Below are 15,665 nucleotides of genomic sequence, written 5' to 3'. Positions count from 1 at the left end.
ATTGGAGGCCAACATATTATTAAGTATATATATTTACAATTCACACCATAAGAACTAAATGTTTACAGATAGTTTTTTACAGATAGTTAAGAATTTAAACATTATTTATTGCAGGCAGTTGGGCATCTAAATTATGATCCTATACTTTACTGGCAAGAACAAAAAACTCTATATATCACCATGTTCATTTAATAGCCGTGGTGTATACGAGTATTGTGGGATCATCTGTTCCTTGTGAGCGCCTTTTTTCAACTGCCGGCATCTATTTGTATAGAGTAACTTATTCATTTTGTTGAATTTATTTAAAAATCAAATCATGATTAAAAGTTAACTTTATTTTATTATTATTTATATTGATAAATTTTTAATAGCTTAATTCAACAACGCTGTCTTTAAAATTACTCACCTTAAATTGTTTAGTTAAAAATCAATGAAGTCGTTGAAAAAAAAAAATCATTTATCAATACTTTCGAACTCTTATATATTTTGATGTATAGGTACAATCTTTTAAATTGCTCAAAATGTTTTAAATTGCTCAAAATGTTAAAAACTGCTCTAGTTGCATTTATGTGCAGCTTGGAATAGCTCAACTTTCCTTATTGATTTATTCCTTGTTAAATGAATATAAATAATTTGAACAAATTTAACGTTTATATAAATAGATAGGTGGGCGCTGTGTATGCACAGACAGTGACGCGAAACGAAAAAAAAATGGCCTCAAGTGAAATGGAGCTGAAATATTACAAGCATAACATCATCTATTATCAGGTATTTTTATTACTTACTAGCTGTGTCCGCGACTTCGTCCGCGCTGATTTGATCAAAAAAGTTTTTGTTCAGTGTACATTTACATTGTAAATACAAACTTGAAAAAAAATCGATTTGTAGAAATCGATCTTTTGGACTTCGATTATTGTATGAATCGGTTCATCAGGTTACGATTCGAATCGATTTAAAATCGATCTTTTTTGGAAAGGATCGCCAACCCTAAGTTACATTTTAATGAGAATCTTTTCATTCTCGATTCATAGTTGTGTGGGGTGTATTTTTTCTCTTTCTAAAATACTCAACTTTATATGATAGTGAAAGAGACAGACTATTTAGTGTGAACCACTAAAAATATATAATATGTCTTATAATTTACATTTGATTTCTTACCTTACTACTTATACACTAAAATATAAATTGTTTTGAAAAGGTACCTAATGTAAAGTTAGTATCCCACATTCACATTATCATACATAGTATGATAATAGTTATATACATGTATATAGGTATTACTTATAACATAAATAACAAACGCGTTTATCCACTGAACTACTTTGTATAATTTTGCTACGATCTTCTACGTTTTAGTTTTTTAGTAATCCTTACTACTTTACATTTAATAAAATGGCTCTCTGTGCTTGCAAATGCTTAAATGTAATGCTAGAAAGTGATTATGTAGAAGAAATATTTGATATCGGAAAACTGGAATTATCTTTGACGGAACAAAGGGATATTTTTTTCAGTGAGGTACGGTCGGTAAACATGATTTAGCCTTGACTTCGTGATGGTCTTTTGCTTCCAATGTATAATAATAAAAGGTTATGGTGTCTTTTAATATAATATAAGTAAGCGTATAACATCTAATCTATCTATAAAGTAAGTATGTATTTAGAAAAAACAAAGATGCATTCATAAAATTATTCTTATTTTCGTATTTTATTAATTCTTTTTGTATTTTGTAAATGAGTGGGCGTATTATGTAATATTTAAATGTTTACAAGATCAAACACATGGTGTTATATATTATATTGTTCCTATATAACTTTTAAATCTTTTTTATTTATACTAAACACACAATTTTCTTACTGAGGCTTAAAGCCTTAAAAAAACATTTAAATATTTATATATTTTAACCTGAATCGTATGTCTATTAAAATAAATAGGATTACGTTAAATAAAGATAATTTGATTTCGTTTTGTATCTTACCAGACTTCTGTTTAGATAATAAATTACTACTTCAATATGACAAGTGTGTTTTAAAATATATCTAAAACTCAGTATTAACTTGTTTCAGGAGTTGCTGTCATGCTCTTTAAGCTCTTTAAAAAGTCATGTGGTGCAGCCAGCTTTGATCAGCCACCGTGTTGTAGGCAGCTATACTATTGAATCATGTCTTGCCTGTGAACAAAGTACACATGCTATATCTTGTGAAAAAAATAATGTTCTAATTGTAAAATCTACTCAAGTTAGTATAACAATAGTATAAAACAAAAAAAAAATTGGAATTTCAAATTGTTAATAATTTTTATTTTGATAATCATAACATAAACATATATGTAATATAGTTATTCATTTTACAGACTTCATTGGAACACATAAATAATTTAAAAAAGTCTGAAAATTTCTCACCAGTATTTAATGTATTAGTGCCAGACTTAAATAATGACATTGAAATGAAAGAGAATGTAGACACAAGTAATCAATTAATGTTTGATAAAAATGGCTGCTCCCCGTCTATTCAAGTGATAGGATCTCTAAGGAAGCAACTAAACCAAACATTACAATCTCAATTAGAAGCTATAGAAGAAACCGTAAGACAATTCAGAGATCAAAAATATGCAGAATATGAAGCTTACAGACAACGCGCTCAAAGAGATCATAAAATTTTAGCTAGGTAAGTAATAATATATGAAGTAAAAAATAGGAACCGAACGTACACTTGTTCAAACACATTTCGGAAGTCTAAATATAAAATAAATGTATTAAAGTTTATAGATGACCTTAAACTAAATTCTTTATTAGTTTGAAAACAATTATCTTTTTTCTTTTATATTGGTAACATTGACCAGTGCATACAGTATTGATGTTGAATACGCTTTAGCCTGTAATATCCCACTACTGGGCATAGGCCTTTTTCCCCATGTAGGTGAAGGATTAGAGCTTAATCCACCACGCTGCTCCAATGCGGGTTGGCGGATATATTCCCTACTAAGAGTAATGATCGCTATCAGGTGTACATAATAACAACTGGGACCGACGGCTTAACGTGCTATCCGAGGCACGGTGGGGACACCCACAAGGACTGCACAAACACCCAGACCACGGCAAACACCTGTATGGCTAATACAAATGTTTGTCATGTGCGGGGATCGAACCCGCAACCACCAGCACAACAGGTACAATCCATGGCTGTGACTGTTGCTCCAACACGGCTTATGTTGCGCATTTGATGTTAAATACTTAAAGTTAACTAGTAGTTACTAGTAGTTACTAAATTATAAAATATGAATTATGTTAATACAATAAATATTTGAATATTAAAAACAAAACTACTTCAAACTATTTCTTGTTTGGAAATTACAGTATTGTAAGTAAGAAACACAGCAATGTTGAAAAAGATAGTTGGGCAAATAATGGTAGCTTAGATAATGGACCTCCCTCACCTCTCCTTCCACCACTGCAAAGAAGGAGATTATCTTCAATCAAAGATGCAAAAAAATTCAATCAAAATGTTAAGGTATGTTTAACTTGTCATCTATATACACCCATCTGTAATTAATACAATGCTCCTTGTAATTCATTTATATAACTGTCTTAATATAAGTTATTTTATTGGTGAATTATAGTCTTATGAGTAAGTATAGAATCTCAAACCTATATAGATAAAATCGAATTGCTGAAATGTATGTACAGTCATAACTTTGAAACAATGCACCAAACTGTATGATTCTTTTCTTTTTGTGTTCATTACTATCAGGACAAGGTACCACAAAATAAAATAATAATACATTCACAAGAAAAAAAAAACGACGGTAAAAAGTTTGCCAGGTCAGCTAGTATTAACTAATATGAGAGCATTCTTATATTTCACGATTGGTTTGAATGGTATTATCATCTAATGACCCACTAATATCCTTTGTAAATGTTAAATCCATTTGAATTCATAATAAAATTCGTTAATTTAGTGGGAACAACTATTTATTATTCATTGATAATTTGTTTTATCTAACTCTGTAGCTGTTTTGCCATAAATTAAAACTAATAATAACATTATTGTCTCATAATAAATATTAATTAGTAGTTATACCGAGTTTTTTGTTAACTATAATACAGTAGAGACTTTTTTTTATATCACTAGTACGGCAAACAAGCGTACGGCTCACCTGATGGTAAGAGATTACCGTAGCTTATAGACGCCTGCAACACCAGAAGCATCGCAAGCACGTTGCTGACCCAATCCCCCCCAGGAGCTCTGGTCACCTTACTCACCAACAGGAACACACTGCTGGAACAAACTGCTTGAAAGCAGTATTATTTAGCTGTGATCTTCTGTAAGGTCGAGGTACTACCCCAGTCGGGCTGCTCCATATTTTGAGTAGGAAATTCCTACTGTGCCCTACCTCAGTTAAGATCGACTCGATTTACTAGACTATTTATTGTAATTGGCATTTGGATAATCGAAATTTCTCTGTGGATGTTCTTTTCTGAGTGGATTACAGCATAGTTCACAATTTTGAATAAATATTTAAAACTTATTAACAAAAAAATGTAATGTGCAATAAAACCTATGTTATGTAATTTGGTATATTACAGACAAATGCTCAAATACCACATGAAGAAGATTCATTAGATGCCGAAGATATATTCGACCTAGAAGGAACGGATTCAAGGAACTACATGGCATCTGATCAAGATGATTATGACTCCGATCGTAAGTTAAGATTTAAAATAATTTTTCATTATCAACATAGACAATTCGGCTTTTCTGGCAGAGTGTTGAAGAAATACTATTAATACAAATACTTGATTATGCTGATTTATGTTCTACTCTGAGATTATGTTTAAAATGTACTACTTTATTTGTTATTATGGATTGAAGTCACTGTTTTGAAGAGAGAGTAAAGAAAAGAATTCGGACCCTGTTGTGAGCATTAACACCTTATATACTAGGTAAGGCTTTCGATTGAGAACCGTCGAATTATCTAAGCACGACTGTTTATCGACATAATTTCGTTACAAAAAAAAAAATAACCCTAACCTATCTAACTTCCAAATTAGACCGTTTATCGACATAATTTCGTAACAAAAAATAAATAAAAAAAATAAAACCCTAACCTATCTAATTTCAAAATGACGGTTCTTAATCTAAAGTCTATTTGGATGGTAAATGATCTGTCAATCCACAGTAGAGTAGCGTGACAACTTTTTATCGAACCCTTCTAGATGACAATGAGGTTTTCGGCTAATAGCTATAATACGATAATGACTATAATGTGATAATAAAATGGATTTAACCTTTGCCTTTAAATTTGATATGATATGAATCTTAGAGTATTGCATATTTAAAAAAACATAAAAACATTATAATAACAATAAATAATCTTTCGGTAGATAGGTTAACTGTTATTTTTTTATGACTTAAAATTTGTGTCAATGGAGCATTGATTTCGTCAATGTCACTGATCACTGACAACGTATGGAGAGATTATAAAGGAGGTTGATTATTGCCATTAACTTGTAATTTAATTACCTACTACAAAGTAAACCTGGAAATAATCGTCAAATATAAATTATTTATCGATTATATATTATACTAGCTGTGCCCGCGATTTCGTCCGTGTGGAATTTAACAAAAAGTTTTGTTCAGATCGCAGAGTTATAAAATAAATAAATTTCTGAAATAAAACTAACCTAAGTTATTCCTTACTACATCAGCTATCTGCCAGCGAAAGTCTCATCAAAATCCAGTCGTTTCAGAGATTAGCCGGAACGAACTGACAGACAGACAGACAAAAATTGTAAAAAATGTCATTTTGGTATATGTACCGTGTATACATCCATATGCATTTAGTAATGGGCATAGACCTCTTTCTCCATGTAGGAGAAGGATCGGAGCTTAATCCACAACGCTGTGCCACTGCTAGTTGGCGGATAATTTTGGGATTCATTTGTTATAAAATATTAAAAAGGACTCCTCGTGCTTTTAGCTTTTATTAGTATCTGCTTGTTTATGAATTTTGCAGAAGCACAAAAACAAATAGACATAACAATTTTGATAATTTTCATTTTTAGAAGAAAGCAACGTCGAAGGGATACACATCGTGAGAGCTCGCGGTGCCGCGGCCGGGGACATAGCTCGCTCTCTTCCTATAAACATGCCCAACCACCCCATGGAGCGACCCACGGTTAGGGAACTAGATGATTATGTAAGTATAACTTGTATAGGTTATTTTATATAACTATGGTTGCAAACATGCGTGCGGTCCACATGATGGTAAGCGGTCATAGTAGCCTGTATATATAACATGAGAAGAGTCGCAAGGGTGTTCCCCAGGAGCTCTGGCTAGCTTATTCATCACAGGAACACAACACTTGAGAACAGTATTATATGGTTATATGCTTCTGTAAGGTCGAGGTACTTTACTGATTTGGCCGCTCCAGATTTAAAGACAGAATGGTTATCGGTAACCGTTAAAAATGACATTAATATCATCACGAGGTTACATAGTTTTGAACATAATATATTAATACTAAATCGTTCAAGTAAGTTATTAATATTTTTAAGCTAAGTAGTAAATTTCCGACTGATGTTAAAAATGTAAAACCGATAAGACCAGTGGGTGTTTAGTTTGTTTGAATGACATTCGTTATTTATAATCAACTATTTATAGGTTTTTTAAGCGGCTTAAAAAAAAGGAACAGGTTCTCAATTCGACTGTATTTTTTATGTGCGCTACTCATAACTGTTTACAGGTGTGCCGATTTAGACGATTTTCTTTATTCGAAAGCTGATTCTTGTCTTGTGATCCCATTATTTGAGCAAGAGATAACGGGTAGTTTTTGAGTTATAATTGTGTTTGCTCGCAAATCGACTTTAAATACATCGACAAGTAATACAGTAAATACGCATTAATAAAAATGACTCAAAAAGTCCTCGTCGGATCTCGATCAAATTTAAATGCAACCGTATGTCAAGCACCAGAAATGGAAGTTTTTTTGTTAACAAATAAATTGACGACGGATCTGGTGTAATGGTGCCCGTTTCGTGTCGGCGGCGCCTAAACACCGACGGACGCGGGTTCGATTCCCGGTCGTAGTGGATATTTGTGTTTATCCAAAAATTTATTTCCGGTCTAGTTGTTAGTCCTTAAGGGTCTCCCCACTGTGCCACGGAGAGCACGTAAGCTGTCGGTCCCGGTTGTTACCACCTGATATCGATTGTTACTTATATTAGGGAATATATTCACCAAACCGCAGTGAGAAACGTGGTGGATTAAGCTCTGGTCCTTCTCTTACATGGGAAAAGAGGTCTATAGCCAGCAATGGGATATTAGAGGCTGAAGCGAAATAAAATGTGTGTATTTGTGTAGGTGTATATGTATATGTATGTATATGTGTATATAATATATACTTATGTTTATAACTGATAGCACTTATTTTGCGTCTCTATCCTCAATAACAATCAATTCTAGTCCTCTGCCCAAAGGTTGCCTGGAAGAAATCGCACCTTTAGCGATAAGGCCGCCCGTTGCAACTAATGCAAATTTATTTATTTTTTTAACCTCATTAAACTTATGTTACTTTTGTGTTGGTGTGCAAATAAATAAATAAATAAATAAAATGACTACTAATCCTTATCGTGGTCTCGGCAGGAGGAGACACAAGACATCGCGGCCAGCATCAAGGCGCTCGCGCGGTCCGTGCACGGCGACGTGTTCGAGCTGCCGCGCCCGCGCTTCTCCACGCAGATCTAGCGCCGCCGCCGCTAGCGACTCTACGCGACACTAGCTTCAATATTATTGTACGAGGGTATTGAAGCGATTGGCCACTGGGATACCGTGATTGAACCAAGTTAACACATATGAGTAATAATGTAGCTTTCAAGCAGTGTTGTGTGACCAGAGCTCCTGGGGGGGGATTGGAGGTTGGGTCGGCAATAAACTTGCGATGCTTCTAGCGTTGCAGGCGTCTATAAGCTACGGTAATAACTTACCATCAGGTGAGCCGTATGCTTGTTTGCCGATCTAGTTGCATATATAAAACGTATATTAACTTGAAGTTTAACTATCGTTTAATAGCTTGGTCATGTAGAGTCGACTATTGGTATTGACAGTCTCGGGCACTAGGCTGACCGTAAATTATCAGACGTGAGTGTTAACAAATTTTCTAATACGACTAGACAACATTTCGATAAACACAAGAAGTAAGCAGAAAAGAATCCTTATTTAGACATTCTTCTCAGAAAAAAAATTGTTTTCGAAAAAAATATTCTATTGCGTATGAGCAATTTTGCAGTACAAAGTGTTTGGTTGAACCGTGCCTTCAGATTTGCAATAAAAAAATCTAGCAGAAATTTCTGATCATGTGCGGGGTCTTCGAGGACGTGTGCGACGATTCGACAAACTCGAGTCGAGGTTTATACTGCCCACACATTGGTGCTTCTAAAATGTGATCGGTGACCCTAATACATACATACAGACAGCAACATATTTACTATGAAACTACTACCGGCAGTTAACGTCGGTAGTTTTACGATGTGATCGACGTGCCATGAACCGTGGTCGGCCGGTTACGTAGAGTTCTAGCTTTATTTAATCATAGATGTGTAGTTTTATTCGTACGACATATTCAGGTTTAAGATAATAATAAAATTAAAATGTGGTTGTAATCTTGTAAGCTTCCATAAAACATATATAAGAACTAATGTAGTACGCGAGTAAGAGGCTATGGATGTTATTAATGGCAGAGTAAAATAACTAATAAACCAAAAACTTTGTTACAAGTGAGGGTGCGCCGTCCTCGCGTAAAAGAACTGATTCGTTTTAGTGACGTTTGAAAAACGTATTTGTAAAATATAATTATCATGTTGTTTGTTAAAGCACTATCGTGATAATTATCAATTTAATACATGACACATTACCCCTCCTAAGATGAACCTTGCCCTATAAGAAAGCTGTAAAAAGGATAATCAAGATTATTTTTTATAATAAATTCAGTTTTCTTAATTTTAAATAAAATTATTGTTTGAAGTTGTGCTTAGAATGTTTTAATTTGATATTTGAATCGGTTATGGACAATTTAGATTCGAAATTATGAATATCTGCTCAGAAACAATACACGTGTGTGATGTGCAATAATTAAAAGTTTTTGTAATAGAATGTTATCTATAATGTCAACTAATATCTAAAAATTTTATTCAAATTCCTTCTAGTATGCGTATAATAATGGTTTATTAAGAATTTATTTATTTATTTATTTATTTTATTTATTTATTAAAAATTAATTAAATAAATAAATTAAATAAATTAATTAAATAAATAAAATAAATAAATAAATAAATAAATTTAAAAAATAATAGTATCAATTTACGTTTTATTGAAAATATTCTGACAACTTATATTTTTCTTTTAAATGTAATAGATGATTGTTTTCATATCATATTATGTAAAATTAATCTAGGTTAACCTTGTTACAGTGAGAGTGAATGAAAGCGTATGTCGGTAGCTTGTTGAAAGTAATATCTATTTGTATTCAAAGTAACATCTGTTAACATCTAAGTCATATCTCTGTTATAGAATTCAGAGTTTTTTTATTAATTTTTATCGTCGTGTTATCTTAATGATAAGTGAAAAATGTACAAAAATATGAATACTTGCATTTCTTACTAGTCTTCTAGGGTCACGAAACAAATCATAGTTAAAAATTGTTTACAAACCCGAATTGTTTATACAGTAAAGATACAGTTCTGTCGTCATGCTTACTTAAAAATTTGGAATAAGTTTATTTTTATATTCGATATTGAATGAGTAATACAGAATAGGACATAGAATGAACCGAGCTGGCAGTAGACTGTGTGTTTCATCTTTAGTTCGGAGTCTTGCACATGTCAGTCGACGTAGCGGTGCAGCGGCGTATGAGATCAGTTATAATGTATGGTTTTATTATCAGTGTCTTCCAATAGCACTGTATTTTCGAATGATTTTGTCTCGTAATTTTAATGTGATGTCAGTGTTTCAGTCAATTGTTTTAGTGTAGCTATTATAAGTATGTTTCAATGGTGTGACGTTATTGAGATGGACTTTGAATGTAAGGAATAGTTTGATCATGTAATAAAAATGACAGAATAATTTTGTCTTTCTTTTATACTTAGTCAACCAGTATTTTAAGGAAAAAATCCCCATATAGGTATTATAATATTAAACGTAATTATAGTTGTCGGGGGTCAAAGGCGTGCAGTTGCAGTAGTGTCAATAACAGCTGACATTGGCGGCAAAAACTATTTCATTGGTTTCAATAAATGTGGCGGTACAGTTTACTTGAAATCTGGTTACGAGTGCGACCTTTAAACCTAAAAATAAGTTTCTTTTCTAAGATCTATTCTTTTTAAGATCTAAGATATCCTAAGTTAAAGACACTGCAACTTAGTTTCGTACCTACTTCGTAGGTTAACCAATGACAGGTCTGTGACAAGGGGCGCAGGAAACTTCAGAATACTGTTTTGTAAGGATAATGCGGCTCCTCTTCATAAAAAAGTAATGCTTAGAGCTTGGTCCTTAGTTTTATCCGAATCTTAGTAAATAAAATAATCGGTATCTTAGCATTATCTTTAAATATGCTTATCTGCCAGATATTGGTTTAATTTTTTTTTTGATCAAGTAAAGCATTTTGCAATAATTGTGACCGTTTTCTTTGACAAATAAATTTATATCTACTGTAATATAAAATTGAAGATTGTTTGGACGCGTAAATCTCAAGTACTACTAGTTTGAATTGAAAATTTATTTTTGTGTTGGATAGTCTGTTTACGGAAGAAAGCTACAGACTATAGGAGCTGAGCATTAAGAGGAAATGTTACGAAAACGGGAGAAAATATATTTTTTTGTGAAAGCTACCCAAAAATCATCATCATCATCATCATTATAATTTCAGCCTATTGCAGTCCACTGCTGGACATAGGCCTCCATAAGTTCGCGCCAAAAATGCGTGAACTCATGTGTGTTGCCCATAGTCACCACGCTGGGCAGGCGGGTTGGTGACCGCAGAGCTGGCTTTATCGCACCTTAGACGCTGCTGTCCGTCTTCGGCCTGTGTGTTTCAAAGCCAGCGGTTAGATGGTTATCTCGCCATCGGTCGGCTTCTTAAGTTCCAAGATGGTAGTGGAACTTTGTTATCCCTTAGTCGCCTCTTACGACACCCACGGGAAGAGAGGGGGTGGCTATATTCTTTGGTGCCGTAGCCACACAGCTAAACCCAAAAATCAAGTATGACGAATCATGTACGAATTGATCGTTATCAAAAGTTTAAAAAAAGTCCACGACAGCATATGTTTACCTTTTTTATGGCAAAAAAGGTTGTTTGCTCGCAAACGAAAAAAACCGACTTCGATTAATTACATCGACAAGTAATACAACATAAGTAAACGAAAAAAAAAAAAATAACACACTAGTCTTCACTACGATTTTCGAGGATTCCTCTCGATTCCTCTGAGATTCCATTATCAGATCCTGGTTTCCTTATCACCACCACCACACTTGGTAGATCTCCTTTCCAACAAAAAAAGAATTATCAAAATCGGTTCATAAATGACGAAGTTATCCCCGAACATACATAAATATATATATGGTCGAATTGAGTAACTTCTTCCTTTTTTGAAGTCGGTTAAAAATAATTTAGAACACACACACACACACCTCAGCCTATCGCAGTTCACTGCTGTACAAAGGCCTCCACAAATTTGCGCCAACGATGGCGTGAACTCATGTGTTCTGTCCATAGTCGTTTAGTCATTTTCAGTTTAACTTAAATAGAAATATTAACGATAGAATACTTGATTATGTTTTGTGTAACAAATACGTGTGTGTATCTGCATGTGACGATCTTCTGGTACCAGAGGACCCTCACCATAAGTCGTTAGAACTAACTTTGACCTGTGTCCTTGATGACTCACTTGGAACTACTCGCCGACTTAAATATTTTTATGTCAAAGCAGATTACGAGGTCATTTCTTCCTCACTAAATGAAGTGAACTGGGTGATGGACCTGAACAATAGCCCTTTGGACAATGCAGTCGATATATTTTATGCCCACTTATATAATGTTAGAGATAAACATGTCCCTCATAAAATAATAAGTTTTTCATCATTTCAACCGTGGTATAGCTGTGCACTTAAGAAACTATTGAAAGAAAAAGAAAAATATAATAAAAGATATCAAGTTTATGGTAATATGGCTAACCTCGATACTTTTCAACTTCTTCGAAGTAGGGCTAAACGTCTGGAACAGGAGTGCTACAATAATTACATAAAACGCTCGGAAGATGCGATAGTTACGCAACCAAAAAAGTTTTAATCGTTTGTAAAATCCAATAAAAAGGGCTCTAACTCACTTCCGTCTAAATTATACTACGAAGGACATTCTGAAGATACAGGTCGAGGCGTTTGTGATCTTTTTGCTTCGTATTTCCAATCCACTTTTCTTTCTTTATTGTCATATAAGAATAACTTAAATTATTCACCTCTAAACCCAAATAACGTCTCTGTTTGTATTAGTGATGTAGAAATCAATATAGATTCAATTTTGAAATTATTAAAGGCATTAGACTTAACCAAGGGTTCAGGACCAGACCAGATTGTACCCATCTTTGCTGTCAAATGCGCTGAATCAATTTCCGTGCGTTTATCTATTATATTCAAGCGCTAAATCATGGAGGGACTATTACCTCGTATTTGGAAATCCGCATTTATTTCCCCGATACATAAAAGTGGTAGTAAAAATGATGTCAAGAACTATAGACCTATATCTAAATTATGCCTCTTCGCTAAAGTGTTTGAACGCATAGTGTATTCTCAAGTTTATTAATCATTATCATCATTTTTTATTCCAGAACAGCATGGATTTGTAATAAAACAAACAGTGTTTTCCTCATCATCATCATCATCATTACAGCCTAAACAGTCCACTGCTGGACATAGGCCTCCACAAGTTTACGCCAAAAATAACGTGAACTCATGTGTTTTGCCCATAGTCACCACGCTGGGCAGGCGGGTTGGTGACCGCAGTACTGGCTTTGTCGCACCGAAGATGCTGCTGCCCGTCTTCGGCCTGTGTATTTCAAAACCAGCAGTTGGACGGTTATCCCGCCATCGGTCGGCTTCTTAAGTTCCAAGGTTACCACCTTGGAACTGTGTTATCCCTTAGTCGCCTCTTACGACACCCACGGGAAGAGAGGGGGTGGCTAAATTCTTTAGTGCCGTAGCCACGCAGCACAGTGTTTTCCTAATAAATAAAAATAAAAAATAAAATAAAATAGTCACCACGCTGGGCAGGCGGGTTGGTGATCGCAGGGTTGGCTTTGTCGCACCAAAGACGCTGCTGCCCGTCCTCGATCTGTGCATTTCAAAGCCAGCAGCCGGATGGCCATCGGTCGGCTTTTTAAGTTCCAAGGTGGTAGTGGAACTGTGTTATCCCTTAGTCACCTCTTACGACACCCACGGGATGAGAGGGGGTGGCTATATTCTTTGCTGCCGTAACCACTCAGCAGCAATTTAGAACATGTTTTCCTCAAATTAAGTCAATTAGTCTGAAGTATTAGAACTTCGTATTAAACAGCTAAAATGGAATAAATACGGTAAAGAGTACTTTATAATGTCAATTATTGTTAAAAAAATCAACGTAAATTAATTAAATGTTTTAAGACCTTACCTTTCCTGCGAAGAAACCTTTTTTTGTCGATATCTCCATAATTAGTATAGAATGATTTTCGAAAAAAAATATAGTTTTAACTAGCTTACCCGGCCACGCGTTGCTGTGGCTCAGTAATTATAATAGATTGAATAAATTTTTTACTTATTCTTTTGATACAACCAAATTAATAGTTTAAAAAAAATTAAAAATAGATTCATTCATATGGGATGAAAATATATGTAAATTCTATATTCAAACGCGCCAACTCTAATCTAGAAATAGAAATATGGCGCCATCTACCGGATATCTGTGCAACGTAGATGCCAAACCGCCATCTATTAGGATTTTATAGAACTAACCGATAAATAATAAACATTTCATTTGTAATAACAAATATTGAGACCAATAATTGAGATAAAAACCACCCTATCTCCCAAGTTAGACCAAATTACAGATGCTTACTAAATTGGATTAGTATTTTCGGAGTTTATCGCTAACATACATTTTGACACGAAATTTTTATATATTTAAAATAAGACGGCGCAAATATGCTGAAAAATGCTGAAACTAAAAACGATAAATTTTGTAAATGTAGTTTTGGCTTAAAAAACCTATATCATGAATGAAGAAACAATGACGTTTGTTGCTGTGGTTACGGCGTCACAACAATGAGTATGTGTTCTAAAGAATACACGTGCACACCACTGCGAAGGATATTTGACTATAAACTGCTATTTTAAAAATCCAATTATTCCAAAAATAAAATTATTTTTTTGAATAATTATTATTCATAATGATTGGATTAAGATATAGTGCGTCTAGACGTGGTATAGATAAGCCCCCACGTACCGCTACTGTGATCGACGATGACGATGAATTATATACAGGATTTAACGAAGTATCCCCAGCGTTAGATACAAGAAATCTTCGTGAAGATCAAGCTTTTCAGCAAACGATAAGAACTGCTGGAATGGGCCGACAGAACACTAGCCGAGTAGGCACTGGGGTTAGTGACGCATTACATTTAAATATGTATTGAAATTTCTTTTTGTGTTTGTACCTTATAAATGTTTTAATATAATTTAGTTAATGCAAGATATTTGAGCATAAAATATTATTTATATTTCTCTGGAAATTCCCAGAAAAAGAAATTTAAATGCCAAATCTAATGTAGGTATTAATTTTTATAATATGAAACATGCACAGATCGATAGATATATTATTTATTACCTAAGTACCTGGGTGACCAAGCTTAGCTCGGTATTTTTAGTAAATCGTGTTTTTTGGAAATCATATTTAAATACAAACTACATATTTATAAAATATAAATAATATTTTATTTACCGGCAATAATTAAAAATATAATAAATATAAAAAATCAAAAATAAAAAAGTAATTTAAAAAGAATAATGATAAAATATGAATAATATTTTTCGATTTTACCGACATAATAATAAAAAATAAGAACTGGCTACTTAAATAAAAAATAACGAGTGCAATTAGAAAAAAAAAGAAATAATAATAATCAAACTGGAAATTTGAGAATTTGAAGCATGGTCTTTTCGGACGATCGCGACCGGCCGATTTCCCACCTGAGCTATTACCTCTTTATTGACAAGTGCGAAATTTACTTTTGTATTCTAAGGATATTGTAGCCATTTTTTTCATTATCTAAAAACTGGGGTAAAACGACATTTTCTAAAATGAATCTTAGCTAGATTTATTTATCTCCCCCGAAAGCGCTGCATACTAAATTATGAAAATCGTTGGAGCCGTTTCCGATATATATATAAAAGAATTGCTCGTTTAATAGTATTAGATACTATATATTTTAACTGACTTATAAAAAAGAGAAGGTTCTCAATTCGACTATTTTTCATTTGTGTTAAGTCACTTTTTACTGGGTCGACCGATTTTGATGTATCTTTTGTTTTTAAATACAAGCTGGTGCTTGTTTTGCCATCAGATCTAGATCGGACGAGTAGGTATTTTT

General features: G+C 33.6%; 2 protein-coding genes across 2 annotated transcripts in view; both read left to right on the top strand.

Annotated features, from left to right (window-relative positions):
• The first annotated feature begins 1,278 nt into the window (after positions 1 to 1,278).
• On the top strand, positions 1,279 to 9,018 carry LOC123669903. The gene is made up of 7 exons (XM_045603420.1): positions 1,279 to 1,515; positions 2,064 to 2,234; positions 2,350 to 2,663; positions 3,353 to 3,506; positions 4,583 to 4,700; positions 6,062 to 6,195; positions 7,642 to 9,018. Exons 1-7 carry the CDS (start codon positions 1,393 to 1,395, stop codon positions 7,741 to 7,743), a joined length of 1,116 nt encoding a protein of 371 aa, XP_045459376.1. The 5' UTR covers positions 1,279 to 1,392; the 3' UTR covers positions 7,744 to 9,018.
• Positions 9,019 to 14,465: 5,447 nt separating this feature from the next.
• The window catches only part of LOC123670214 (intraflagellar transport protein 88 homolog), a 33,151-nt gene continuing 31,951 nt past the window's right edge, over positions 14,466 to 15,665 (top strand). The window contains exon 1 of the mRNA XM_045603723.1: positions 14,466 to 14,678. Within this exon, the coding sequence (XP_045459679.1) occupies positions 14,466 to 14,678 (213 nt within the window). The remainder of the gene's footprint in view (positions 14,679 to 15,665) is intronic.

This window comes from Melitaea cinxia, chromosome 4, assembly GCF_905220565.1.
Source record: "Melitaea cinxia chromosome 4, ilMelCinx1.1, whole genome shotgun sequence".
Lineage (NCBI taxonomy): Eukaryota > Metazoa > Arthropoda > Insecta > Lepidoptera > Nymphalidae > Melitaea > Melitaea cinxia.
The sequence above is the reverse complement of the archived record's forward strand: the minus strand, read 5'-3'. Positions and strand labels throughout refer to the sequence as shown.

Excerpts from the sequence above, each read along its gene's own strand:
- LOC123669903 (XM_045603420.1), top strand. The coding sequence starts at position 1,393 with ATGGCTCTCTGTGCTTGCAAATGCTTAAATGTAATGCTAGAAAGTGAT. Across the intron at positions 1,516-2,063 it reads GGGATATTTTTTTCAGTGAG|GAGTTGCTGTCATGCTCTTT; the intron begins GTACGGTCGGTA and ends AACTTGTTTCAG. Across the intron at positions 2,235-2,349 it reads TAATTGTAAAATCTACTCAA|ACTTCATTGGAACACATAAA; the intron begins GTTAGTATAACA and ends TTCATTTTACAG.